Source organism: Montipora capricornis, chromosome 11 (genome assembly GCF_036669925.1).
Source record: "Montipora capricornis isolate CH-2021 chromosome 11, ASM3666992v2, whole genome shotgun sequence".
Taxonomy (NCBI): domain Eukaryota; kingdom Metazoa; phylum Cnidaria; class Anthozoa; order Scleractinia; family Acroporidae; genus Montipora; species Montipora capricornis.
This window is the reverse complement of record NC_090893.1, coordinates 16,564,413-16,586,523: the sequence shown is the minus strand read 5'-3', so window position 1 is coordinate 16,586,523 and position 22,111 is coordinate 16,564,413. Positions and strand designations below refer to the sequence as shown.

General features: G+C 38.6%; 2 protein-coding genes across 4 annotated transcripts; both read left to right on the top strand.

Moving 5' to 3' along the window:
- The first annotated feature begins 1,836 nt into the window (after positions 1-1,836).
- Positions 1,837-3,156, top strand: LOC138023133 (uncharacterized). The gene has a single exon (XM_068870160.1). It carries the CDS (start codon positions 1,837-1,839, stop codon positions 3,154-3,156), a length of 1,320 nt encoding a protein of 439 aa, XP_068726261.1.
- A 3,077-nt stretch (positions 3,157-6,233) lies between these two features.
- LOC138024490 (melanocyte-stimulating hormone receptor-like) lies at positions 6,234-20,765 on the top strand. 3 transcript variants are annotated; one of them, XM_068871701.1, is made up of 8 exons: positions 6,234-6,309; positions 7,123-7,195; positions 7,625-7,654; positions 7,940-8,014; positions 10,679-10,762; positions 13,157-13,226; positions 18,495-18,534; positions 19,064-20,765. In XM_068871701.1, exons 4-8 carry the CDS (start codon positions 7,964-7,966, stop codon positions 19,140-19,142), a joined length of 324 nt encoding a protein of 107 aa, XP_068727802.1. In that variant the 5' UTR covers positions 6,234-6,309; positions 7,123-7,195; positions 7,625-7,654; positions 7,940-7,963; the 3' UTR covers positions 19,143-20,765. The 3 variants fall into 3 exon arrangements, with proteins under 3 accessions (XP_068727802.1, XP_068727803.1, XP_068727801.1); XM_068871702.1 differs by having other exon boundaries at positions 6,254-6,373; positions 19,064-20,763; XM_068871700.1 differs by lacking the exons at positions 6,234-6,309; positions 7,123-7,195; positions 7,625-7,654; ... (1 more) ...; positions 10,679-10,762; positions 13,157-13,226 and having other exon boundaries at positions 18,499-18,534; positions 19,064-20,131.
- Positions 20,766-22,111: the final 1,346 nt, after the last annotated feature.

The following is a 22,111-nucleotide window of genomic DNA, read 5'->3' as shown; positions in this document are numbered from 1 at the left end:
GGTATGATTACTGTCATGTGTACAGGCTTACTTACCTGTCGACTTTGTGATTCATGCTTGTCATACAGTAAATAATCATGATATTGACCTGCTGAAAGCCAATGTTTTGCTTGTTGCACAGGGCTAACTTACTTGTGTGGTTTAATCTTTTACTTGACCACTGTGGCATGCCAGAAATTCTGGATAACTTTCATAATCTATATTCATTCAAACTTAAAGGGGAAAAATGTTGTTATGTAATATAATAAACAATGTTTAACCTAGACAGGGGCTCTTTGGCTCAACATAATTTTTCAAGAGGACCCCTGGCCCTGGAACTGAGTGTATAAGGACCTAAAAGGATCACTGTTCTGTCGTGGGGTTATATGCATTTATCTTTGAGGAAGGCTGGTGAAATTGTATTATCAGAGGCCCACAGGACCCTCAGCAAATAATTTTTAGATCCAACACTTGCATTCATGATAACTCACAGAACAAAGTGATATTTGCAAAGTCTAAACTGATTATTGTACATCATTGAGATTGTTTTCATTCTTCTGCTTGGGAACACAGTATATCTCTTTTCCAGTTCTGGTTTGATATTGAACACAAGATAACTTTTGTAGAGCCCTGTGTACAAACAGATGGTGCAGTCATTGGGGTGTGGCTGGCCCTGACGACCGTGGATAATTTTTATTTTAGAGGAAATGGGAATTATACAAGATGAATGGCAGAGTTAGAGCCATCCTGAAGAACTGACAGTAGACAGAACCTACAATACATGCACTCAAGACCACAGACTTGACAAGTAGAGAGTTTCCAGTAATCTACGGTCTCTTCTCTTTTCCTGGAGAGTTTTTCGACCAGATGGAGATGTTGTCCATCAGTAGAATCAGGTCAGTGTCTGTCAGCTGGAGGTCATGTTCAGGGATGATTCAACTTTTGTGATTCTCTCTCACTTCATACCTGATGGTAGACTAAACAGTGATGTATGTCAGGGTTTCCCCTACAGGCACATGCTAATTGGTGATTGCCATGTTACACATTTATCTCTGTAAGAATGGTTGAAGGCCAAATTATAAGTTATAAGTTTAGCAAGCTCATGCAGAAGAACTAGATGTTCTCGATAGTGACAACTATAATGCATATTGCCATATTCACATAATCAGGCATGAGAATCTTCCTCCTTTATGGTGCCGTCACACTACACCTTCCGTAGGGAAATCGTCATCAACGTAGATGAAAATTGGTAATATACGTTGGAATACGTCAATCTACGATGTGCGACCGGTGAACAGCGAAGTTACAACGTCGACGTAAAGCATGGCGTAAACGCGTCTACGTTGTGACTTTGGACATGTTCAAAATCACTGGCGTAAACTAAAATACGTTGCTATACGGCACTGTACGGAACTTGTACGGAATGTTTGCGAAGTAAGGACATACCACTACGTTGTTGTACGGTACCGTATATTTCGATATTTTCGTCCCGAAATGTATGCCGTATACTGGCGTAGACATAGCGTGTGTGTTCCGTGTGTGTTCCGCACATACCGTAGAAGTGCCGTACAAGTTCCGTACAAAAATCAATTTCTGCAACGTGCATCAGCGTAAAATAAGGTGGTCTTTTCGTAGGAGTTTAGTAGAGAGATCGAGCTGAAATGATGACATCGTACTCATAACGTAGTATTACCGTATTAATACCGTTCCAAGTTTTTTACGTTGTGTTTACTTGCCGTACATTTTACCGTCATAGGAAAAGTACAACATAACGTCAATTTGTATCTTTCACGTTTTGGAGGGAAATAAAAGGTATATAAGGCCACTTTTTTCCATTGCTGCATGCTCATTTTCATGATGTCAGGTCGAATCTCTGTCAGACAAAGATGTGCTGCCTCCTTCAGAAGAAGGATCCTTCAACAGAACCTTCAAAGGGCCAGAGTTGGTGTCCTTGGTGCAGCAGCAGTGGCTGCAGCTGAGTTGGCAAGGCAAAGAGCAAGACAGTATTGGGTGAGGTCTTGGATCAACAGGAGGCAACAGTTTGGGTTCTACCATCAGTTGATGAACGAACTGAGAGAAGAAAATGTTGGTGACTTCATAAACTTTATGAGGATGCCCCCAGAAATGTTTGATGAGATATTGGAGAGGATAAGAGGGAGGATCACCAAGCAGAAAACAAGATACAGAGATCCCTTGGAGCCTGGTCTCAAATTGGCAGTGACTCTGAGACATTTAGCCAGTGGAGACAAGTATGCCTCTCTGAAATTTGGCTTCAGAGTACCAGCAAACACAATGTCAGTCCTAGTGAGAGAGGTGTGTGAGGCCATTATAGAAGAATTTAAAGAGGAGTTGATGCCATGCCCTACAACACCAGAAGGATGGAGGCCAATCATAGATGAATTTGAGAGAAGGTGGAATTTCCTACACACATGTGGTGCCATTGATGGCAAGCATGTTGCCATCAGGAAGCCAGCCAAGTCAGGTTCCTGGTTCTATAACTACAAGGGATTATTCTCCATTGTGATGCTAGCATTGGTTGGTCCGGACTATAAGTTCTTATATGTTGATGTTGGAGCCAGGGGTGCTGCTTCAGATGCCCAGATCTACAATAACAGTGAATTGAAAGCTTGCATGGAGGACAATTCTATTGGCTTCCCAGATCCAGAGATCCTACCTAGGGACAATCAAGATCCCATCCCCTTCTTCGTAGTGGGGGACGATGCATTCGCTCTTAATACTTATATGATGAAGCCATTTGCCAGGAGAGGCTTGCATCTTGATGAGATGATATTTAACTATAGACTGTCAAGAGCTAGAAGAGTGTCAGAGAATGCATTTGGGATTTTGGCTAACAGATTTCAAATACTCCTAACTACCATGCAGCATGCTCCAAGTACTGTGAAACTGATAGTTGAGACCTGCTGCCTGCTCCATAACCTCATGAGAACCAGATATCCTGGTGTCCAAAATGTCCTCTTGGACAGAGAAGATGAGGATCATAATGTTATACCTGGAGAGTGGAGGAAGGAGAGGAGGATCATGGCTGATCTTGCAGCAATTCGGGCACCAAATACAGCTAGCAGGAATGCCAAGAGGCAAAGGTTGCTTCTGAAGCACTATGTCAATTCTTCTGCAGGATCAGTGCCTTGGCAGCTGAGTAAAGTTCAGCAGCATTGAATTATCACATTGCAGTAAAAGGACTCTTACAAGCTAACTATGTTTCCAGTGATGACGACCTTGCCAGTGATGACAGTTTCCAGTTAATTCAGTGTACCAGTGAAGTCAGTCCAGAGAGGACCTTGACATTGTACATAGTCTCCAGTGATGCCCAGTGAGGGCAGTGATGATGTTGGTCCAGTTAGGACCTTGCCAGTGATGACAGTTTCCAGTTAATGCAGCCAGTATACCAGTGAAGTCGGTCCAGGGAGGACCTTGACATTGTACATAGTCTCCAGTGATGCCCAGTGAGGGCAGTGATGATGTTGGTCCAGTTAGGACCTTGCCAGTTATGACAGTTTCCAGGTAATGCAGCCAGTATACCAGTGAAGTCGGTCCAGGGAGGACCTTGCCAGCCAGTCTACCAGTGAAGTCGGTCCAGGGAGGACCTTTCCAGTGATGATAGTATCCAGTTCCAGTGCCAAGAGACATTGTCCCTCAAATAAAATAACAAAGTCCGGCCTTCCCCTCAAATAAAACCCTCCTTGATTGTTCTGTTAATAAAATAAAGAAAAATGAATGAAAAAAAAAAAAAAGAAATAAAAAAGAAATAAAAAAGAAATAAAAAAATAAATATAAAAAGAGGCCTGTAGCCTCAAAAAAAAAAAATAAATAAAAAAAATGATATGATAAGAAATGTTACTGCTGCAAGGCAGTGCCGAGGAATATGTCGGCACTGTGTGCAGTAGTTATCTTTCCTCCCAGAGGTCTTAGGTGCCTCCTCAGAGGTCTTAGAGGCTTTCTTGGCTGGCATACTGGTACAGGATCACCATTGTGTGGGATCACCATCCTCTGTATCACAGTACACAGACCTACTACCTGCAGTCGTATAGACTACAGGGAGATCCCCGCAGTACACAGATCAACCATCTGCAGTTATATAGACTACAAGGAGATGCCTACAGGACACAGAACAGCCTCTAGCAATCTATACAGGATCACCACAGGTGTTCCACAGTACACAGACCTACCACTTGCAGACTTGAATTTTGCAGGGAGATCACCTGCAATTGGCAATCTGTACAGGATCACCAACCTGCCACCTGCAATCATGGATTGTTGGGGTAAAAGCGGAGTTACCCATAGATATTTTTGGCAATAAAGGGTATGATGATGATGATGATATACTGTGTTCTGCTGCTGTAGTAGTAGAAACATCCTACAGCTGCAATCAGTCTTTCTTCAGTTGAATCCACTGTACCTTGTTCCTGGTGAGCATCCTTAGCTCCTGGAGTTTCTTTGTACTTCTTAACATTCCTAATCCTGCATCTTTGAGGTCAGCTCTAAGTTTACTAAGTAGGTTGGTGCAGTGTCGGCCTTTATGGGCTTTGTATTTGTTGGATCCTAATAAATCAAATTCCAGGGCTTTTTGTGCCGGTGTATCTTCTGGCATCCTGAGTACATGGCCAAACATAGACCACCTGAATTGAGCCACCTTTGTAGAAAGAGGGGTGGTATTGCACATCTTGTATAGAGCCACATTAGTGATGAGACTCTTTGGCCATTGGTGTCCTGTAATTGTGCGCAGATGTTTTCAATGGCAGGCATCAAGCTTGTCCATGGCTGCCTTTGGAGCTGCCCAGCTGTTGCAATTGTACAGCATTATCGATACACAGGTTGCATTATATAGTTGCAGTTTAGGTTCGCACAATTAGCCCAATTCTTTGGTCTTTTTCTCGGTTCTGGTCGAGTTTCGGAATGAAAAGGTTATCTCCATTCTACACATCTTGTATTGCTACAACCTCCAACAACATATCTTCCTTGCATTTTGCAGCGATTTTGACACACACTCTCGCTTGTTCGCATATAATCTTCTCAGAAACAAAATATTGTTATTCCCGAAGTGACGTCAGAAGCCAACTCATCCCATTCTCCACTATTCCTTGGTCATGAACACCGAAAAGGGCAAATTTTCCAACTTCAAAAATTCATATAAAAATTATTGACAAAAATAGCTACAACGATAATTTTTTTGCAGTGGTGATCAGGGGAAAAAGGAAATTTATATTAGCGGGAAAACATTTTGTGGTGTATTAGTGGCACTTTAAGGTGCCTATCAAGTGAAAAATGATTGCTGCTTATTTAAAAGGCTTTTAAAAGCAAAAAACAATGCCTTCTTCCTTTCTGGAATATCTTGTTTTTGTTTTAGAGATATTTACGTTTTTGTATGAGACAAATGAGGAAATTGATGATGTAATTATTATGTTTATTCCACTAAAACAGTACAACACTCAGTCAAGAATATCTTTTGAAATGTTAAGCAGTGTTCTTGAAACTTGGCACCACAAATGTGTATCACAAAAGAAACAAAATGACACCCTTAGTGCTGTTGCCATGACAACAGTTCTGCCGCTGGTCCTCTTTCAATTTAAACTAAAATTCCCAGCACAAATGCTGCAGGGCTGTGGGATCTGTGAGATGGTCTCGGAAGTAGCCTTAAGGACGTTCGCGCGAAAATTTTCATTGATTTTTTTCTGAGACTTTTACCATTTAAAGTTGATGAGCTACTTATGCCAGAAATGTAAAAAAAGTTGGGGGTCACCGACTTCGTTTAGGAGAGAACAAGCCTGAAAGATCACCCTAAATCTGAAATCTTTGTTAGCGAATAAGGCCACACTGTCAGTAAGCCCAAAAATAATGCAGTTGGACCTTTGAAGTGAAATGTTCTCTGCCAGATATTGTCCAAGTAGACCTACCAAGTGAAATTAGTCAACTGGTGGGGTTGCTTAAAGAACAGGTTCGTATTTAGCGACCATAGTTTCACGCGCCAAGCAGCCGCAAGATTGCAGGATTCAATGTCCCGTGGACAGAAATCTTTTGCTCATTTTTGGACAATGTGGAGATAATTCTGAATAACATCTGTTTCTGGAAAGAAAAGTAGGGGTCACCGAACTTCCAAAATTGTTAAATCCAGGCAAAGCTGCAGCAATGGCCATCTTCCCTATCATTGTTTATTTTAATAGTAAGAGTGCGCACACTCATCGATGACGTGGCGTGAATTTGCATGCGCAGTAAGGATGCGCAGAAACAATTAGCTCGAACGTCCTTAATGTGAGGTATAGCCACTGTAGTAAAAGGTGTTGTGTTTCTATTCATAGCGTCAAGCTTCAGTAGGTTGGTAAATGTTTTGTCTAATAAAGTTGGCGTTGTAGCTGTTTTGGTGAAAAACATGTTCAAGGTATCTGTTTTTGTCATGTAAGCTGTCCAGTGTGTCACAAACTACATTTAGTTGCATGCAGCTTGTAAAAGTCTTAATAGTTGTGGCTTTGTGTGAAGTGGGGCTGCTTTGCTTTTCTGTACACTTTCATACACAGTCGTTTGCAGTTCATTGTTGTCGCGGCCTACCAATAGCCTAGAGAAGGGAGTTTTCCATTTTCTTTGATCTCTTTTGTGAACTGGATGTCAGTATTCTGTTCATTTAGTTGGTCGTGAAAATTGTTAATCTCGTCTTTGTGCACGACGGTAAAGGTGTGTACGATGGCAAAGGTGTCCTCAATGTAGCATAACCAAAACAGTATTGTTTGTCAGCAAGTTGTAGGGGCACGTTTCTCCACTAATTGCATCAAAACTTCTGAAACAAGAATAGAAACAGGCAACCCCATCGCCGTTCCATGCAACTGTTTCTAATAGTGTTAACTGTTGTAATGAAAGTAAGTTGATATAAGGCAAAGGTTCAGTAAGTTGCTACGTACCTTGTTGGCTATCTATTATCTCATATGCAATTACATGCTCATGGAATAATATTATTGTTTATTATTATACGTTGTGTTTTACTTGAAAAAGGACAAATTAGAAAATGGAGGAACCCCCGTGCGATGCCGTAAATCAAACTTGTATCACAAAAGTACATGTAATTAGACACTCTACTGTACATGTAGAAAGTTTGTAGATTTCATGTTAAAATTTTTCAATTTGCAATGTTTTCAGAGAACTCCAGTCATTCCTGTCAAGAGTTAACTTGCTTCAGGGGGCGTTTAGTCTTGGAGATCATCAAAAGCTGGTATGAATTCTTTTTAATGTTAGTAACTTATCAGTGATTTGTCTTTGATAAAATTGTTTGACTAAGACTTACCGGTATATTGTTTTGCTCACAATAATTATCTTGATCTATTGATATTTCAAATTAAATATTACTTTCAAGGAAGAAGTTCTTTTGCTCTTTGTTGCTTCCCAGCAGATCAGAATGAAAAATAGAAAAGCATTTGTAGTGTTATGAAATAAATTATTGCGTGCAGTCCAGGGAAACCTGAATAATAGGATAAAGAAAGTAAAATCTTAAAAGTCATTCCCATTGTGCATCACTGCTACTCATAATTTCACATGTGATTAAAGAAATGGCTGCTTTTTCTTTACGGTAGGACCTCGCCATAGAGGTGGATCTTCATTCTCTTGAAAATGAGTTAGTTAACTTTGTTTGCTATCTTTATAGACACACTTATTGCCAGAACATTCAACAGAAGTAAGTAATTAAATTTATTTGAATGTTTCCTACATTGATTTTGAACCAGCAACTGTACTTAATCTCTACTGCATGTCAAGCAGATTCCTTATAAAGTGAGCCAGCCCGGGTCATAACTTCAACAAAGAAGGGCTTGTTCTTAAAACTGTATAGACAAAAAATCCTCCAAAATTCCTAACTTAACAACGATTGAATGGAGAGACTCCTTTCATATTTGATACTGCATAATTTGGAATGAAACTGATTAATATGCAAATTATTACTGACAATGATGATTATTTACAGGAACAGCCAAACTTCAAACTGTTCATGGATCTCCTGGCAGGGAGCATTGCTGGAGCAAAATTACTACAAACTCAGGTTAGTTAGTGTGTAATTGTGCTGATTTGTGTTCATGCAGTGTTCAGACTTATCAGGAGATAAGGAATAGGATAGTTGAAAATTACCGACAATTAATGCAAGAATGAATGTTTTAGGCAACACTCATGGAAATAATGAAAGAGCAGATTCTTACTTTCTTAATGAAATCTATAACAACAGTTTATTATATGGCTGTCTCACAAGGACTAGAAACTAACCTTATTTCAAAAGGAAATGCAAATAAAATTATTGTATTGTATTGTATTGTATTGTATTGCTGAAATTAATATTGACAGCAGTCCAAATTCCATCATTCTGTTGGCTGGCACATACTCTGCATGGCATAATCTTTTGACAAGCAAAGAATCCTAGAAGTCCTAATGATCCAACTATGGCAACCCAGCTTGAACAAACAAATTCATTCTTACCTTGGAAACTGTTCCCATCGGAAAATGTCTTACTTTTGTAGCTGATGGCCTTTTCACCCTGAATATGGCATTATGCTGAAATCTTTTCAATCGGTGTTTCACTTTTTGAGTTACTCTTTTGTAAATAAAAAATACCTCTTAGTCGGGGCGTCGAGTATGTTATGGACGGGTCAATGGATGAGTCGGTGAGCCAGTGAATGAGTGAGGGATGTATGTATTTCGCACCAGTCATATTGGATCTACTATAAACAGCCAATCAAATTTCTTTTTGTAAAGGTTAATGGCATGTGAGACGATTTGATCCCGATACAGTTCAGAACGGCCATATTAATTCCTCTATGAAAGAGGAGGAAATATTCATATATTGGGTTTACTTTGACATTTTCTGTCGGTCAGGCTTAGTTATGGACGAGACGAGCCTTGAGGTTTGAAACAGTGTGTGAGCTAGTTGTATGCAAATGAAATGAGATAATTTACAAAGGTAACTTGATAGTTTTGTTTTTCACAAGGAGTAAATTCAATTAGAGGTCACCCATTGTTGCCTCTAGTTCTTAGGAAATGTTTTAGAGGGGACGACAATATTTTGATTTGAAAGAGTTGGAGCGTTTACAATAGTAAGTGCAAGTACATGTAACAATTGTTTTGTTCTTGTTGCTCGCAAATATAGGGAGATATTTTTCTTTTTTAGTAACAAAGGGTAATTTGGCACTCTTGTTTTTCACAAGGGAGTAAATTCAATTAGCGCTGAGAAACTGTCACCACTTGTTTCCACAAGATGTTTGTTATCTTTAGTTTCAAATGGAAACTTAATACTTTTGTTTTTTATATGAGAATAGATTCAATCACAGCTCACAAGTTATCGGCTATTGTTCCCAGGATAATAAACAAAACACAAGCTTTAATTTCTGGACAGTGAAGGAATGAAGTAGTGTTGTTGTGTTGCGTAAAAAGGTAAACTTACGACTCGTATAAAATGCGAAAAGGTCTCAACTTGAGAATTTTGAGCAAAAAATTCCTCTTGGGAGTTTGAAGGGCTATCTGACCAATGAGTGAGGGAGTTATGCATGTGCGCGTGTCATATGAATCACAGTGTGGGTTGTATCAAAGAACGAATCAAATTGCCTGTTAGAAAATAAGATGGTATCTACATTAATCTGGAGACATGTCAGATTACTTTATGTTGTTCAGTCAAACAATTTATGTCTTACTATTTAGCTATCTTACCATTACCGATGTAACATTGTATGTACATTCATGAATTCCCAGTTTCTTTCTTGCTGTACATCGCAACCAAAAAAACTTGAACAAATCATTACTGTTAACAGTTCTACGAATGCTCCTATCACAAAAAATAACTCATGCTTATGATTTTAACCATTTTAATGGTTGGCCTTGTAAATAGTTTTAGAGATCAATTTTTGTTTCCACATTATTTTTTAATTTACCCACTTTAACTTTTACATAGTAAGATGAACATGGCAAATTTTGTATTATGGGCTTCAGAACCTGCTCTTGTCAAAGAATGTTGTTTTATTTGAGTTGCTGTTCCATCATGTGCAAAATGTTTGAAGCCAGAGGAACTCAACTGCCATTTGCAAAATGAAAGCAGGTTTGAAATAAAAAGTTTCAGAGAGAGTTAATTTCTGTTCTCAAAATTAAAACTAACTGGGAAGTAATGTTAAGTGACTAATCTAGATTTGCAAAATAATTCTTTGACCCAGGGAGCTGTTCATGGTCGTAAACTGCAAAGTAAACTTAATTCAGCAAACAAAAACACTGTGTTAAAATGAGGAGTTAGAATCAGACAAGTGACTGTTTCAATTTTCTTCCACTTTTCTGCAGCAGTTTGTTCAGTAGTTTGTTGATGAATTTGTGAAGTGATAAAAAACGTACTTAACATGTACACTGTAATATGGTATACAGCTTTCCTTGACATTTTCACCATGAGCAAATTCATTCCCAGAAATGTCCTTTGTTTGTCCAACAATGCTTCATGCAAAAGGTACATTCCTTTGGGGTGATCTGGATCAGCATCAGTGAATCAAATCATTCAGATCATATTGCATCAAAGGAACTAATGATACATGTACTTACAATGCTAATTCACATCTACTGAATAGAAATACTGGAAAGAGTCCTTTCCCTGAAGTTGTTTTACCCATTCCCAGGGACAAAGTGCAGTAATAAGAGAGAAAAGTCCAGTTAACTAAGCATTTTATGTGGTTTTCATTGCCAGGCTGTCTGTGCTTTAAAGGAAGTCCAGCGGATTAACCAAGAAGAAGACAAAGAGCCTGCAGGCAACAGGACTCGTACATTTGAGGTTAGTCCATGTCGAATATCTGTGTTAATGTGGATATTACCCATGATTACCTCAGCAGATTAGTCCGTCAACCAGGGAAAAGTCGTTTTTTATGTAGCTAGCGAAAAAAGCTAGGGCAATGTTTGTCAATTTATTTAAAGGCCACTTGCAAAAATTCAGCTATTTTGGTCTAACGTCATAGCATTTCCTATTACTGCTGCAGACCTTCTACATTACATGTATATCACCATACACGAAGCAAATTGAAGAAAATTACCAAATTGTACCAATGGTGGAGGTGGTTTAGGGTGCTGGATTTGAAATCTGGAGGACCCTGGTTCAAATCCTCCACCCTACTGCTATCTGGATTTGTTCTCGGTAGTCCCAAGTTCAACTCTTCTGCCGCGTTGTGTAAATAGCCAACTGGTCTACCTCCCACCAGTTGGGATTCTTAACAGTTTATGTTCTACAAGTATTTGCAATGTTTGTTTACTTATTTTACAGTGTCCCCAATTAGCACAACAGTGCCTAGTACATTCGATACTTGAGGTATCAGCCAACCCAAAATTGACTGTTTTTCATAATTTTGGATTTCTATAATTATTTTTCAATAGATCTTTAGAGTAGCTTTCATTTTTAAAAAAATTCACAAAAAAATGTTTTTTATACGGAAAGTTATTGAGCGAAAACAATTTTGCCGCTAATTAGCTGCTGACAACTTCCTGTCATCGCGTTGTCAAATAGGGAGAGGTCATGTGACAGCTAAACACATGTATGTTTGTGTTTCACAAAACACGCGCGATTCGCCATCTTGGAAGCTCTGAAAGTTAGCTAACGTTGTCCCCTTGTGAATCTACAAATGTCTTCCAAAAAGGAAAATAGATCGTGACCCTTTTCTTCGTCAAAGCCAAGGAAAAAGAAAGAGAGTCGGACGGCAGTCGGCACTCAAAAAACAAACCAAACAAACAAAAGGCAGACTTATGCCTTTCGTGACGACATATCATCTAGGGGTAAAAAACGTAAAACAAAAACTGATGCAAAAATGAAGTCTCATCCAAAATCAGCCACTGCTGAAAACAATTTACAAAACACCTCTGATTATATCGTACAAAAAAAAGTAAATTGCTCAAAGACATGCTCGTTAGAGCAAAATTCTAAAGGCTCTCTTGCCGCCACCACAAAACCACATAGGGGAGTCTGTGTTGGCCTGACCTACGACCTTTCCTATCTGGAATTGTTTTTTATAAGCCCATACAACAACAGTTGCGAGTTCACAGGCCTTCCGTTTGCATTGTCGCAGATATCCACGGGCGCCAGACTGTTATCTGCAGCTTGTGAGCGCTTACTTGGGTTTGGCATCTTTACAAACCTAGCTATAATAAAAGATAAAGTCATGAAGATGTTTTCATAGCTGCGTGTAATCGGAACTATTTGATAAGTTAGTCAAATGATTCGGCGTTTACTAACCTTGAGGAATAAATTGTTGGGCCGCTCTTGGAAGCAGCTTTTCTCAAGGAAATAGTTTCCCACCGCCGCGAGAATTTGTCTGTTTCTTGTTACCCGTCAAATTGCTATTGTTCAAGAAAACTGATTCTTTCTTTTATTGATTAACACTTCATTTGCTTGACGCTAATCCCATTACGGTCGAATTCTATTTTTCCTAGTTTCTCGAAATCCAAATTTAGGTGAGATGTGCATGCATTTTGAACTCCAAGTCGGCAGCCCCTGGATCAATTTGGCTGAAAGTTTTTCTGCGAATTTTAATTCATATTTTCATTTCAAAGTTATAGCCAATTTTCTACTGGCGGTGGCAATTTTGTTTTTTAGGCAAACGTGTGAAAAATTAAAGCCGTATTAATCGTTTTCTTCCGTTTGCTTTTGGTGAGCGTGGAACTTAATGAATGAAAACACTTAGTTTTACAAAAACCTCCTCCTTTTTCAAGCGCATTAAAGGTTTTTACCTTTTAAAGGGGATAAGCTGTACGCATGATTACTCTGTTTTCAGAAAATATGTGGTTTATGGGGGTTTGTGTTGAAGAGCGCTAGAACGATCCGCACGCAGACGACCCCAGTGGGTTGGCTGATACCTTAAATAAAGTTATTATTATTATTGTTATTATTATTATTATTGTTATTATTGTTATTATTATTGTTATTATTGTTATTATTATTATTGTTGTTGTTGTTATTATTATTATTATTATTATTATTATTATTATTATTATTATTATTGTTATAATGGTAAAATCTAACGACACCATTATGCAGTCTCCTATCTTTCCACCTCTGTAGCAAGACTGTGGTCATGAAAGTGTTTATACAGTTGAGATCAGTATACCATGGTCTTTTGGCCAGTTTTGCGTATTAAGTTTCAAAGCACTTCTTGTTAACAGCTTTTTCTGACCAAATTGGTAGGTGATGGTTCAAGGAATGGCAACATCCAGCTTTAAAAACAAATTGTATATTTCAGTGAATTATGAAGAAGGTAGGTCTTTTTGTGATATGTTATAAGCACTGTCATCACTCTCAATCCACTGTCAAAAAAGTCTTAAAATACAGTCTGATTAAAACTAACGGTCACATAACTCACAGAATGTGAAATGCTTGATATCACATTTTATTATGATGAAACGTCTTGCCCCAAAATCTTAACTAGCCAAGGGAACTTTCTGCTGCTTATCTAACTTACATTGTAGCTCCAGTGTTTAGGCCAGGCGGGCCGCCTGGCTTAATTCACTGAAAAATCGTTGCCGCCTGGCTTAAAACTTAAGATTTAACCCAATGTAAGACCTTAAAGTGGAGTGGAATTCCTATCAATAAGTACTGTAAAGTCAGAATCACAATAAAATTGATGAAACATTTGTTGCTGGTGTCGTTATCAAGTGATGTGTAGTTAATATTATCACAAGTACCCTATGATTTGCCTTGCGTGAATATGTTTAACAGCCGTCTTGAGTCCCAGGAACACAAGGACACTTAAAGGTATCATGCATGGGGGACTGAGCAATTTTCCCGCTTTCTTGAATGAATTTGTAAAATGGCAAACTCCGTTAACTCTAGATGTTCAGAACATAAACAAAATGCTTCTCAAAGCAAATTAAGTTTATTGTCTACTCTGGCCGAAAAGAGACAGGAAAGTGATAGTAATGCAGGGGAAGAAGTTGAGTCCCCCAACATCGCATGTCAGGTTTTGTTGGAGAAACAGAAGAATAACAGTTTTTTGCTAAACCCTTGTACAAGTAAGCCAAACATACACATTTAAGTTTGGAAATCCTTATTGCTTTTCCTGTTAAAGCTACCAGGCTTCTTGCAGTCGGAATCCCTCCTGGCCTTCCAAAAATCCTAGGGAGATCACTGAGCTCATAGTAGTTTGTATTGTGTGATCGCCCAGGTGAGAGTAGTTATGAAAAGAACTGTTGTTGGTGACTAACGTTTCGACAACCTGAGTGGAAGTCATCTTCAGCCGATGACTTCCGCTCAGGTTGCAGCTCTCAGCAATACATGTAAATTCATAAATTCATAAATTCTAAATGGTCTTTTTTCTGCCCAACACAATCAGCAAACACTATTTTGTGTTGGAGTAACCTGGCCATTACTATTAAGAGTCCACTGAAATGCCCCTTCCACAAGAGGGCTTAAATTCACAAAACAATACTACTCTCACTTGCCTTGTGTCTCTTTGTTTGAAATTTGTGGGCAAAACAAAAATCTACCGACAAATATATGCAACTAAGACTCGTACATGTCTCAAAATATTTCAAGAAAACTTAGAAAATGATCAACATCTTAGAAAAAGAACACGCACTGCATAGAGTGTGTTTTGTGTTACCTTCTGGTCACCAGTTTTAAATAAAAGTCTAAAATGCTGTACTTCCCAACATTTGTTAATTCTCACAGTGTTGATGGAACGTGAAAGCAGCTTTTTTTGTGGATGCATGGATAAAAAGAACTTCCCTCCTCAAAGGGCCCTTGAGCTACCAAAAAATAAGACAATAAAAGAGGACAATTTATATCGTAGATTCACAGGGGTTTTATCAACATTCTCAGCAGGTGTGCACTGGTTTTCACTGGGGGCAAAACATTTTGAACTGAACTTCTTTATAAGAGAAACTCTGCTGTAGATAGTCAAACAGGCAGGCAAAGCCATCCTTTCAGCTGGTCAATTTACCTGCTGCCTGGCTGTTGTGAAACCCTTGGATTTTAAGTCATCCTAAAGGGACAGTAATATTGCATCAAAGATTTGCTAGTAGGAAAAAAACTTTAAGTTTTCCAGTTAACTTTTCAATTCCTGAACGTCACTTAGGGTGGGTCAAGGATCCCTTCTGGATGGAACTTCCCTGAGAAGCGTGTTTACATAACATTACTAAGGACACAAAAATTTTGTGTCTCAAAAAATTAATTTGAAATTGAAGTGTTTGAAAATACAACCTTTTAGCAAAATCGCTGAATTGTGCATCCCCAAATCACAAAATAAACATGTTACAAAAATTTCATGTAATAAGGTAGCCAACCGCAATGCTTGACTAGTAAAAAAAAGTTTTTGCTCGTAACATCTAAGTTATATATCATTAGCCACTATAGGTTAATAAGGTGACAAGTTAGTGTCAAACCCTACAAAAATTAGAATCATACGGAATAAGGGGGTTACCATTGGCCTGTTTTTATTTTCACCTCTTCCCTGGTTTGAAAGTTATCTTACGAACAGGAAACGATACGTCGCCTTGGGTGATACTGAGTCGTCCTATCAAAGTATGGTCTGTGCTGTCCCTCAATGAAGTTCGTTAGGTCCTTTCCTATAATCACCTACACAAAATTATGAAAGTGACATAGGGGAAAAGTGACATAGAGCATAGAGCAATGTCACAGGAATTGCTCTCAGTCAATCAGTCAATCATCAATCAATCAATCAGTCAGTCAGTCAGTCAGTCAGTCAGTCAATCAATCAATCAATCAATCAGTCAGTCAATCAATCAATCAGTCAATCAATCAATCAATCAGTCAATCAGTCAGTCAATCAGTCAATCAATCACTCAGTCAGTCCGCAATCGGTCAATCAAATAATCGATCAATCAATCAATCATTTATTTACCCACCTATCGTTTAGTGAGATCAACTCAAGCATTTGGGAAAATTATCTACAGGTGCCATGTTACTATTGCAAAATGTTAAAAATTTCAATCGAAAATGAATTAAAACAACTTAACTATTACAAATGATAAAACGTTTCTGTGGAATGTAAGGCTTGCATACAATGAAGACGCACGACCTGATCACGTGTGAGTCGAAAGTTCAAGTTGTTGTTTTCCTTGGTCTCTAAATTTTGTTTGTCCTTTGCATTTGTGAGTTTTGATCCATTACCCGTGACACGTTCTCCTCCAATCGCATTAGTAATATGGGGAAGCCAGAATCAAACAGAGAGGGTTCTGGCAAGAGAGAATCTGACGGAAACAAAGCGCTAGCCAACAAAAGAGAAAAAGAGTGACAGAAATCCACTGCGAAAATAGACATCTTATCATCGGTCAAGAGGCGATCCGAAACAAAACGTGGTAACCGCTGTAAACTCACTAAGGTAAGCTTTTCCTGTAGCACTAGATGTTCAACATTTTATTTTTGTGAGGTTTGTGGAACAATCAGCCTCAGTGTCGCTAACAGTGCATTCTCATGGAAGGATTATTTGCCTTTCCTCGTTTTATCCGCCCCAGATCCCTTATGAAATACTACAAGTGGTGTTTTCTCTCCGTCTTTTTTAGGGAATTCATAATTTGTTTTTAAACAGACACTTATTTCAAGATTTACTGATCTTTCTTTAAGCGTACGAAGAACATTATGCAAATCTGTGTATTTCTCCATATCAAGTTATACATGAAAAGTAAACAGGACGCCCCATGTTTAATTAGGACACTTTTTTTTGAAATCGTGCGATCAAAGCCTTAAGCATTGGATTAGTTATAAAGCGAGCGAAACACCTCGCAAAATTTGGCAATAAAATCTTAAGCGGCTTTATGTGAGAGAATAAAACGGAAAACGTTAACATGTGTCTGCGGCTTGTTCTGTTGGTAACTAAAATTGCTGCCCGATTATTTTCTAAAAACTAAAAACGTTTGAATACTTAATCTATTACATTCCTTGATAATCAATTTATTCTTCATTTTCTAGGTCCTCCTGCAGTTTCTCTCTAGTATCTGTCTTTCCTTTCTCGGCATTTTTCTCTGACTCGAGCTATATCTCGACATCCGTCCATACGTAATTGTGATTTAAAAGTAAAATTCCTCTTCCACGATAGAAAAGAAAGGTATCTAAGGGTGCGTCCTTGAGAAAACCAGGCAGGTGGTAATACAGCGAAATTAACCATTTCGCTCAAACTTGGCTCAAATATTGGGTTTGTAGAATGAATGATTACTAGCAGAAACAGTAGGTCAAAATATTTTAATCCCCGAATTCGAGTTAGGGGGAACGCCCGCAAAAATTGCCATATTTGATTAGTTGTCTTTGGTTTCAGTATTTCTACCGCAAGAATGATCATGTGTAAACTTAGCTAGATATTTCTTGTTGATTTCGAGTTAGGGTAAGACAGAGAAATGGCTGTTTTGTTTTAGTGGATGTTCATGAAATGGCCATCATCGTAAAGTCCAGTAATGTAGTCAGTAAGCAAGAAAAGAATGGCTTTTTGAGACCTTTAATTTAATGATTTCTCTCAGTCTCATGTTGGAGTAATGTGTATTTGCTGTTGCTTATTGCAGATATTTACCTTCAATTTAAGGCTATTCCTAACACTGCGAAATATGCACTTACATAAGACGAAGCTAAGGAGAGAAATCAAATTGCCTCATTCAAATGAATATCTATGTTTTGAGACTTGATCCAGTGGATTCATTTTCACCAGGCATTTCTTGTTGTAGAATACTAAATTAGACAGCTAATTAAATATACATAAATTGATAGTGGAACATGATGATCCAGTGGATTTCATTTTGACCTTTCTTAGCTTGTTGTGGAAATACTAAATCGAGGATGGCTAATTAAATATGCACAAATCAGCGTCAAATGGCCATTTTTGCAGGAGGTCCCCGTAATTTAAATGGAGTAAAATATTTTGACCTACTATTTCTGCCATAATCATTCACTCTACAGATCCAACACAAGCGAAAGCGTTGATTTGACCTGTATCACATCCTTCCAATTCCTCGGTAAGCTAAACGCTGCCAGTTTAGAAGCTTGTAAAGTTAGGTAAGTGGTGTACTTAGGACAGACGGATAGAATTATAGACAGTTACTTGACAACCAAAACTATCTGGAGTCGTTGGGTTATCAAATCTTCTACCTATGGGGCTCCGCTGATGCACCTTTGGTGAGTAGGCGCTCTGCTAAAGATAGACCATAATTGCATTCTCGGTATTGGACTGGAACTACCTTGTAATGGAGGCTCATGCGGGGTAATATCGTAGCCTCAGTTACAAGTTAGAACCAGTCCAACGCCAGGAACACGCATATGGCCTGCTGGATTGCCTGTACAAGTTCCACATAACGACATGCGTGACATCCTGACGTATATATAGTTCGCGCAAGCTCTATAGGTAATCGAGCTGGTTCTTTCTCGTCTGATACCGGAGCAGAAAATAGATCGAAATCTCTGTGTTGCTGGGTGAGCGCCGCAAGACATTTAACATGATAACAGTATAACTTTTACCCAAAAGCTAGAAAATTGTATAAATAGATCTTTTGTTCTTACTATGATACTCGCTTTTTCTTAACAGTGCATAGTTATTCTCTGAACGGAAATTCGCCGCAAAGAAGGTAGGCTGTAGAGCATTTCAACTTGTTTATTGTTTCTTATTGAAAATGCGGTATGCCGATATCTTAATCGTTGCCGTATCAGTAATCAAAAAAAAAAAAAAAATCGCCGGCAGTTCTCGGTTCGTTCAAAGAATCCGAAGCTTAAGCATATCACTTCTTCATATTTTTGCATAATTTCTTCCCATGAACCGGCCGCGTCCACAGAACCAAATTTACAGAAAATGTATGGAAACTTAAACTGATCGACAATTTAACTGAGCATCGTCTAGCCAAGCTACGTCATTCAAACTTGGTGATAACATTCTTCTTCTTTTTTTTTCTTTTACATTCTTCTTATTGCGATTAACAAATTGTGTACAATCCAATTTTGGAGAAAGCTATTTGCAATCGGATTCCCATACACTGATGTTGTAATTTCTGGCCGTTTTGCCCATCTGTCAAGATGGCGTCGAAACCTTAATAACGTCTGTTGCCTGCCTTACACAAGTCCTAGAAGATACTGAAAACAATGAATTTCTTCTCTCCGCAGACAGACGAGTAGTGACATCAATATAGAAACTGATAGAGCTTTGAGATGTTGCTTTTATCTGAGTGCATACCCTGGATGACTATAGGCTTAGCCGAGTCTGTTGCTATAGCAACACTTAACCTCTGTACGATCATTGTTTTTATGAAAAACCGTAATCTCCGCAAGCGTGGCACGTACCTGCTGATCAACTTGGCAATTATAGATATGTTGGCGGGAGGAATTACTGTGCATAGAGTGTTCTATAAAGTTGGAGCAGAGTGCAATGTATGGAAGTCGCATTTAACAACTGGTCAGGATTTTGATGTTGTAGCAGTACTCAGACCTCTGTTCCCTATTAGTTCGTTAACCAACATCACCATCATTGCTTTAGAACGGATGCATGCAACCTTTAGGCCATTCAAGCACAGCGTTCTGAAGAAATCGGTTTACGGAGTAATAATTGCTGTTGTTTGGGTGAAAAACGTCTTGGTAGCAACTGCTATTGCCCTCCTTCGATATTTTGGAGTATTTGCCGCTAATTTTTATTTACTCAGACTAAGGAATTCATTTGTTGGGTTGTGCCTTTTGATTATTTTTGTTGCTTACTTGTCCATTGTTGTCAAAGTCCGTTGTGGAGCGCAGCCTCAACACCATGGTGCAGCTAGTAGAGAAAGAAAACTGACCATGACATTGTTGATTGTGACTGTCGTATCTCTTCTTCTCTACCTGCCGTTTGTTATAATCCATATTCTCATTTTTCTCCGTACATTTAAACGGTTGCGGTCACTGTCCTCCTCAGGGGTTTTTCATTTAAATAATGCAATGTTTGTTTTATATTACGCCAACCACCTTGTAAATCCTATATTGTACGCTATCCGTATGCCAGAATTCAGAACAACTTTCCTGTCACTCATTAACTTTCCCAAACTACCTCAGCGACAAAGACGAGTTGCAGATCTACCCCTCCGTGATGTGTAAATATTTTACTAAGTATACTCAAACTTTTAAATGGATAAGCAGTTGATCCATACATTTTTTTATTGCAACTCCATACAAGGGTCTCCTCGATTCAATTGCAAAATTACTTAATATTTAATTTAGGAGACCCAATGCAAGAACATAAAGAACTGCCACAAAAAGGCAGGTCACTGGGTTTCAGCAAAATCTTTTATTCCTCTATTTCCGCTATTTTTAAGCTGCATGAACTGAGTTACTTTGTATATGTATTATCAAAATCAATTAAATCCAACGGGCGACACCTGTTTTTTTTTTTCTGTCCATATTCCATTTTCGAACAGAAGAGCGTCCTAAGCTAATTGAATTATTATGCTTGTTTCAGATACATTATTAGAACTTGCATGAAAGATGTTTAAGAGCGTATATTCAGTGCTATATTACATACTTACACGTATTTTGTCGAGAGAAAGCCAAGGTAAGTGCCTTGATTTAATCTCGATTATGTTCATTGTTGTAAATAGATAAACAAAACAGTTAAACAAAATATGCTGATGTTGCAGTGTAAGTAGAATGTATTAGTGTGGTGTAAATTTAACAGTTAAGTACTGTATGACCCGGATATATGAGATAATTGCATGCGGGTACCGCGATGTGAAACAAATAGTGAAGATCATAATATTATGTAATATTAGAGACAAAAGGCAGGGGAATCCCCAAATGTAAATATGAGGTAACGAATAAAATAAACAAATAAAGTTTATGATATCTAAAAGTTTACCTTACAAACTGATTTTTAGCTACTTCAGGACGTTCGAGCCCATTGCCACTGCGCATCGTAACTGCGCACGCAAATTCACACGCCACGTTATTTACAATCTCGTTCCCAGAGCTTCGTTCCCCTTGACCAGCGGTCGGGAAACGAGAGCTCTGGGAGCATCCATTTTGAAATAACAATGGCAAATAACCGAATGCTGGTTATCCGGGTCAATGTGAAGTCTCAGGCTGCATATATGTATGCTATGGCGCACGCCTGAAATGGATGCTCCCAAAGCTCTCGTTTCCCGACCGCTGGTCAAGGGGGACGAAGCTCTGGGAACAAGATTGCGTCATCTATCGAGCGCTCGCGCTAAGCAATAAGACAAACAATGATAGAGAAGATGACCATTGCTACAGCTTTGCGTGGATTTAACGATCTTGGACATTAGATGACCCCTAAATTTCTCTTGAAAAAGAGATGATCTACACATAACCCGAAAATGAACAAAAAATGAACGTGGGAAGTTAAAAGAAATTTCAAGATTTCTGTCCACGGGACATCGAATCTTGCCATCGATCTTTCGACTGCAAGTTGCATGAAACTGTGGTCGCTAAATTCGAACTTGTTCTTTAAGGAACCTCACCAGTTGACTAAATCTACTTAATAGGTCCACTTAAACATATTTTGGCAGATAACACTTCACTTCAAAGATGTAATTGCAATATTTGGGGCTTACAGACTGACTGTGGCCTTATTAGCTAAAGAAGCCCGATTTTTCAGATTTAGGGTATTTTTCGGTGCTTGTTCTTTCCAAAACGAAGTCGGTGAGTACCCATTTTTTTACCTTTTTGGCAATAGTAGATCATTACCTTTCTGCGTGGCAAGTTAAAAAAATCTGAGCGTGGGAACTTTTGGGCGCTAACGTCGGAATTTAAATAATGACTTCCGTTAGAAATGGGTCACTGCCGCTCTTAATATCCGCAAGGTGTAAACTGAAGTTCAATACAGTTGATTAATTTCTCCGGGAATGTTTGATGACAATAGATCTATCTTTCATCCCTATAATTCGAGTGCGACCATAGGAAAGTCAAGCTTCTTTCAGGCGTTCAGTTAGCGTGGGCATAGCGCTAAAAACGGCGCACGGAAAAAAAAAGCGCGACGAGAGGAAACAAAAAAGCACCTGTATGCTAAGTTAAAGTTAGCTTAGTTAATTATAATGCGCTTCACAAGAGCAATAAAAAAGTAAACTACAAAAGAGCTTTTTTAAAAAGGAAAGGAGCTGAGGAAGAGCTGTTCTTTATGTCGGACGGCAAAGTGTTCCAGAGTGTTGGGGCTGCTACGGAAAAAGATATTGC

Bases quoted from the DNA above. Each gene is read 5' to 3' on its own strand.
- LOC138023133 (XM_068870160.1), top strand. From the start codon at position 1,837: ATGTCAGGTCGAATCTCTGTCAGACAAAGATGTGCTGCCTCCTTCAGA.
- LOC138024490 (XM_068871700.1), top strand. From the start codon at position 19,109: ATGTTGCTTTTATCTGAGTGCATACCCTGGATGACTATAGGCTTAGCC.